At 37.1% G+C, this 6,992-nt stretch overlaps 1 protein-coding gene across 1 annotated transcript in view; it reads right to left on the bottom strand.

Annotated features, from left to right (window-relative positions):
* Positions 1 to 449: 449 nt before the first annotated feature.
* seh1l (SEH1-like (S. cerevisiae)) overlaps positions 450 to 6,992 on the bottom strand; it is a 19,794-nt gene continuing 13,251 nt past the window's right edge. Inside the window, exons 6-8 of the mRNA XM_048596197.1 lie at positions 6,159 to 6,344; positions 4,657 to 4,816; positions 450 to 2,271 (exon numbers count right to left, since the gene is read on the bottom strand). Of these exons, the coding sequence (XP_048452154.1) occupies positions 2,262 to 2,271; positions 4,657 to 4,816; positions 6,159 to 6,344 (356 nt within the window). The 3' untranslated portion in view covers positions 450 to 2,261. The remainder of the gene's footprint in view (positions 2,272 to 4,656; positions 4,817 to 6,158; positions 6,345 to 6,992) is intronic.

Below are 6,992 nucleotides of genomic sequence, written 5' to 3' on the forward strand. Positions count from 1 at the left end.
AGTGTGTCACTTTTTTCCAGCACAAATCTATTATTCTGTTTGCTACCAGCCTGTCATCCTAAAATCACTTCACTTTAAAAAGCAGCACGATGGCTGAGTGATTCAGCACCAGGGTCACAGGTTTGATTCTGTCCTCAGGTGACTGTCTGCTTGCAGTTTGCACATTCTTCTGGTGTCTGGATGGGCTTCCTCCCACAGTCCAAAGATTTGCACGTTAAGTGGATTAGCTTTGGGAAATGCAGGCTTACAGGGTAGGGGGCTGGATCTGGGTGGGCTGCTCTTCAGAGGGTGGGTGTGAACTTGGTGGGCTGAATGGCTAGCTTCCACACTGTGGATTTTATGAAAATGTATCATTTTCAAATGTTTATGCTATTTAAGAGACAAAATTGCCACTCAATGACTTGACTACTATCATTTCCCCCACCAATGGATGCAAACACATACTGTAATTGAGTCAATTGTTTGCATGTATCTTTATTTTTTTCACAAAATAATTTTACACTCCATTGATTTTTAAATGCAATTTCTTACCATTACCTGTACAAATGTTTAGCAAAATACTGACTGTGCGTGATCTATTTCAGCTCAAAGACAGGAATGGCATTCTCATTCAGCTCATATGGTCATCTTGCCAACTGCCATGCACCACTCTGTTTTAGATTGGTAACACATATTACACAATTTTCTCTCAACTTTAACACCAGAAATTACATTTGTAACAATTGATCATTTCAAAATTAAATATTTCTTTCAGAATTCCTTTACGATACAAATTAATCTTCATTAAAAATCAATTAACAGTAGGCATTTCTAAGGCACATAATTCTGTTAGTTTAACTTGGTCTATTAGCTGTTCGTTATTGTATATAGATGTTAAATGCAGCTTTCCACTCACTTGGACCTACTGGAGTGACTGAAACAGACAATTCAACATCAGATTATTTACATAATGTATGATTGTTGGAATATCAATAAACTATCTACAATACAGAGAACATGAGGAAGGGCGTAAATTTAACTCAGCAGACACATATACAATTACCGGCTCTGCATAAGTATGCTTTTTTATTGCACCCCCTCATTCTCTGGCAAGGAATTGAGAGTTCTGCAGGAGTATTGACCGTGAGGGTTACGATACTGAAGGTGAGTTGCATCAGCATCACAAGACTGTTCTGCCATAGGAGGAAGAGGAAGAGGAGGAGGAAGAGGAAGAAGCTGGGCATAACTGGACCATCTTGATCCAGCCCGAGCATGATCCGAAGGGGGAAAGAAATACCTGAAACAATGTAGATGGGAATACACAGGTGAGAGAATAAAATGGGAGAAAAAGAACACAAGACAAAGAGATATGTGGTGAATATTAGAAAATGAAAGTTACACATGCCTGAAAATAAAAATAAAATACTGGGTCGTGGTTCAGCAAACAGACCACAGTAAGAAAATGTTATCCAATAGTTCCAATGCCCCCTCATCTGTATTTTCAAACAGTTCTTCCATCATAATGTAAACACAATGCTTATGCATCAGTATTAGAAGAAATACTGCAAACAAAACAAAACCTAAAATCCAACACTGAAAAAATCAAGCACACACAATACTGTGTCAATGTGATTCTTAATTTATTTAATTCTAATTAGAACACATAGAATACTGGTCCCACAATTAAAAAAACAGAACATATCTGTTTGCATTTGTATATCCCTACTTTAGAGCTCAATGAATGTGTGGTGTTGCTGTGTGTGTAGTTGTTGTTTAGAATGAAAATTAACGCAGCTCAAAATCAAATTAGTTAAATTGTATTTTCCTTCAGCCTTATTCACTTACAGTGTTTTTCTTAATTTTGTTTTTACAAAAGTAGTAATTTACCATCAACTTAATGTATTTATATAGCCACAGAAGATGCAAAATAGAGTTCTTTCAAGCTTCTGTAAGGTAAAGCAAAACGTGCTTCTCCTAAGTTTCCAGCACATTGAAGTCAACTGTTCAAGAACAATGTCAAACGTATTCAGGAAAGAAACACTAACAAACAGGGAAAAAAAATCTATTTTATAAAGCTTTCCATCCAAGATTATTAGTAAGCAGGTTGCTAGTTGGCCTCAAGTGATATCAGATGACGCTGGGGAGGGGATAAAGGAGTTCGTTTTTCATTCCTGTGTGCATGCAACAAGCAGCAAAACAGCAAAGTTATTCCAGTTAGCTTGAGATCAGCTGAATTTTCTGTCTGTTGAAAAGGGCATAATATGTGCAGATGGCAAGATGTATCAAGGTTTCCTAAAAGAAAAAAAAATGAACAAATACTACGTTTCAAATTTGAAAATGTCTGTAATCCTTTCTATTTGATAAATGTTTTGGTGATGGGGTTAATGGCTGGAGAAAATAACATTTCAGATGCAACTTTCATTTTGACAGCTGAATCAAGAAACCCAAATCCTTTGTCGATTGCTCCAAAAATTGTTACTTTGATAAGTGAATACAAATCGTGTAGGCAGAAAGCAATGTCCACAACCACTGACCTGCATCGCAGTACAGCAAATTCAAATTCAAATTCAAATTCAAAAATGGAGTACATCTGAAGGGGTGAGAGGCACCTTCAGTTGACACACTATTTTGGATTGATTTTGAAAGTAATCTTCCATGCCACACATTAAAGATGATTTGCCCCTACAATTTTCCATACTTAACCAAAGCATCCTTTAAAAGGAAAGGAATCAGGAGGTTAAATTTCCAGTCAGTTGGGATCGGACACCACTGACAAAACACTTGACACTTCAAATAAATGGAGCGAAAGAAGATTACTGGCCAGAGAAAAACCCTTACCTATGTTCTCCAATTTAAATACAAAACACAGTTCAAAAAAACCACTGAACAGATTGTAATTGGTAATCTACAGGAGGTTTCTCTGATGTTACACTACATCATAAATGCTATCAATGAAGTGTCTCCATATGTGTTGGAAGACGAAGTGATTTATCTCAACTAGCCTCTGTCCTTTAATTATATTCTTTGATATCGAGGTTTTCGTTATATTGTTTCTTTAAGACAGTAATGCTGATCTACAATAAATCTAACACATTATTACTGTTGCCTCATACACAGAATTTTGGGATTTGGTTTACTCAAACCATAAAAATTAAAATATTTTAACCCATATGTATAAGCTCAGAGTTATGTACATTTAAGTGCAACAGACAGTATTCTGTGCCATGAGGATGGTTTCTGGTTCCAAGCATTTGAAATCACACTTTGTTACACAGTTTTTGTTCTTTTATTAGATTAGACATTCATTATTTCAGATGCATTTCAACATTACATGCATCAATACTTCAAGAAGAAACAACTTCAGAGTTATGGATACCATGCACAACCATTTGGGCACAACACGAGTTACTATCGATTCCTCATCTTGAGGACTTTATGGAATCTGATTTATAGCAATGACTATATTCTGTTTTTTTTCAAATAAGTCCATCGAAATAAACTCAAAATTTATATGCAGAACCTGTGCATCTTGGAGGTTAATGCTCAGCGGTTAGAGGCTTATTCAGGAAATTATTTTTTAACCAAGTAATACATTTTTAAAAAGTTGATTCAATCGCTCAAAAATCTGCAAAAGATTGAATGTACAAGCATAAAGGAGTAAGTTTCAAAAAAAAAGCAATAATAGTATCTTGTTTCATGAACAAAGCTTGCCACAGTACTCTATTTGCCAAATGGCAAGTTTCTTACTTCAGCCCCATGTTGAGCAAGATGGCCATTATACTGAGTTGGTTGATCAGCATGATTGCACCAAATGGCGGAACAGGCATGAAGGGCTGAATTCCTATTTCTATGTTTCTAGGTGCACCCATTTAATCTTTTTCACTGAAAGCAGCTTCTAGTCCCAACCCAGCATAAAAGAAATGTTTACATCATAAAGTTTCAGTGAAGCCAATTAGTATTTACTACCAGATTTCACACTTGGTCTGCATGTCCACGGGATCCTCCATGTTCTACTGCCATAGTGTAAAGCCAACTTAGGCAATGCTAAAAATAGTCAAACAAAATTTATTAACTCCCAAACAGTGGCCTTGTCATAGAATCATACAGCATAGAAACAGACCATTCAGTCCAACTTGTCCATGCCAACCAAGTTTCCCAAACTAAACTAGTTCCATTTTCCTGCGTTTGGCCCGTATCACTCAAAACCTTTCCTATTCATGTACTTGTCCAAATGTCTTTTAAATGTTGTAACTGTACCTGCAGCTAGGACTTCCTCTGGCAGTTCATTCCATACACCAAACACTCTGAGAAAACTTGGACCCTCAAGTCCCTTTTAAATCTTTCTCCTCTCACCTTAAAAATATACCCTTTAGTTTGGAACGCCCCCACCCTGGGGAAAAGACCTTTGATGTTCACCTTATCAATGCAGCTCATGATTTTATAAAACTCTAAGGTCACCTCAACCTCCTCCGTTCCAGTGAAAAAAGTCCCAGCCTATCCAGCCTCTCCTTGTAATTCAAACCCTCCAGTCCTGACAACATCCTGGTAAATCTTTTCTGAACTCTCTCCAATCTGATAATATCCTTTCTCTAGCAGGGCAACCAGAACTGTACACAGTTGTTTATTGTCCTGCAAATCTTCATCAATACTTCTGAACTGAAGGCACCATCAACCTACCTTCCTGCAGAAGATGTTCCATTCAGCGCATTCTGTGCGGTGGTACTGTTAAATGCTGAAGAACCAAGACCACCCATTGGCTGCTGGAGTAAGGCATTATTTACAGGACTTCCATCTCCTTTTAAAATGCCAGTACATTTCCAATTATCCATATAGTTAGCTGAAAATAAAGAAAATTAGGTTCAGTTATAACTGCATATTAAGCATAAACTAGATAATTTCAATTAGCTTTGTGTTCTAAACATCCACTCGTTCTGCCATATAGTGGTGTTCTTTTTAATGAGTATCCTCTGCCTTTAAATGATGTTACAGAAGAGATTTCTTTTAGTTTCTCACAAAATTCCACATTCCCAATCTCCCTTCCATACGTGTTGAGCCCTTGCTGTTGTAAATACATGTCATCAGTTTCTATCTTAATCACAATATTTCAATGAACTGATGTCAAAGATTTATCTAGTACTATATGTACCTTATCAACAATGGAATGTTTCAGAAAATGGGAACTTTTGTTCTTAGAGAGAATGATAACTAACTTGCGAATGAAGGTAGGCAAAGGGAGAATGGTCACCCTGATGTCTTGAGCAGCTGACCTATGGTTTTCGGCCATGGTGATTGACACAGCAATGGTTGCCAGCAGAATTACCAGGTGGTAGTGATAGTGGAGAAGTGGGCAAGAAAGGGAGAGAAAAATTGAGGTAAAAAGTGTCCAGAGTACCAGCCATCATGTTCTTGGGAGAAAACCAGGAGTCGCTCTGCATTAGCCCGAGGGAAGGATAGAGACTAGTACCACCAAAGACTGCGAAACGTTGGGGACAAAAACCCCATCACTTTGGAATCCTCTTGAGTCCACTTCCTCTGCATCACAATTCTAAAGAATGGCTTCAGGATCAATAAAGTGTTTTCATCTGTCATGGGTCATTTATTTTCTTTGTTTAACTAACTGTCGCATCATATCCAACATTGATGAATCTTAACAAACACAATAAACTATCTGAGAATACCTAACTGACGATACTTAGATGACTGTGGTCATAAGCCCCTAAGCTCTGACAGCTACAGATCTTCTTTGAGTTTGTTGATCTCCTAACAGCAATGATAATCTTATAAGGTGACCCATTAATGACCAATTATCTAAGAAGTATTATTGGTCTTTCTTAACCAACTTTCAGTTTATATCACTACAGGTAAAATCAAAAGGTTATAATAATACTTTTTTCCATCATCCAAACAGCAAAAAATGTCACGTTACTGCAAAACATGTAATAATTAAATCTTAATATTAAATACTATGTGATAATACCCATGCACCAAGCTAAGAATTCCTATAGCAAAATGGAAAGTGAAATAATATCAACTTACTGATAACCATTCACCTAATCTTATTCTTGAACTTAATCCAGCAAAATGTAATCATCAGCTAAAACTCTCAGTCATTACCATAGTACACAAGCAACATTAATTGTTTGACATTAATCTAAGCATGCTTTCAAATTCAAGATCACCTTTCCATAATCTGACACAGCCATCATCTCCAGAGGACGCCAAGACCGTACCAGTGATGTTCCAGCTGACACGCCATACCTGGGAGTTGTGGTTATCAAACTGGGCCACTGTCTGGATTTCAAATCTTGTTGGCCCTCCCGAACCACTTAATTCTTTTCTAAGGGAAAAGACAATGATAAAGGTGTGATTTTTTTTTAAATTTGCTGTGCATCAGTTTAAAAATCAGATTAGTCCTATCTTACAATAGTGACTACATTTCTGAAGTGCTTCATTGGTTTTGGTCTTCCAAATGTTTACAGTTAATATCTGATCCCTTCTCACTTAGTTCCTTCTTTGACCACAGTCTTTGGTTGAATCCATAATTTACTACTTTTGTCCGTTTTAACTCTGAACTACCAACTCCATAGTCTGTCCATCTCTGAAAACATCTATTTCCACATCTTTAATATCACTATTTCTACCCAGCCTCAGCTATTTCCAGCTGAAATCATCATCTTCGTCCCTTTACACTGTACTATTCCATACACTCTTGGCCAATCTTCCATGTCCTACCCAACATATGCATTGCAAAATACTGCTAATCATATTCTAATCTGTACCAAATCAAATTCGCCCATCTGCTTCTGGAACAATTCTGGCTCCTGGTCAGACAACACTCCTGATTTTAAATTTTGGATCCTGTTTTAGAATCCCTCCATAACATCATCCTCCCAATCATTATAAATGCAATTCAATGCAGATAAGTGTGAGGTATTGTACTTTGGAAAGTCAAACCAAGGTGGGACTTATACAGTAAATGGTAAGGTCCTGCGGGGTGTTGAGGGACCTAGGAG

Source organism: Rhincodon typus, chromosome 4 (genome assembly GCF_021869965.1).
Source record: "Rhincodon typus isolate 14 chromosome 4, sRhiTyp1.1, whole genome shotgun sequence".
Lineage (NCBI taxonomy): Eukaryota > Metazoa > Chordata > Chondrichthyes > Orectolobiformes > Rhincodontidae > Rhincodon > Rhincodon typus.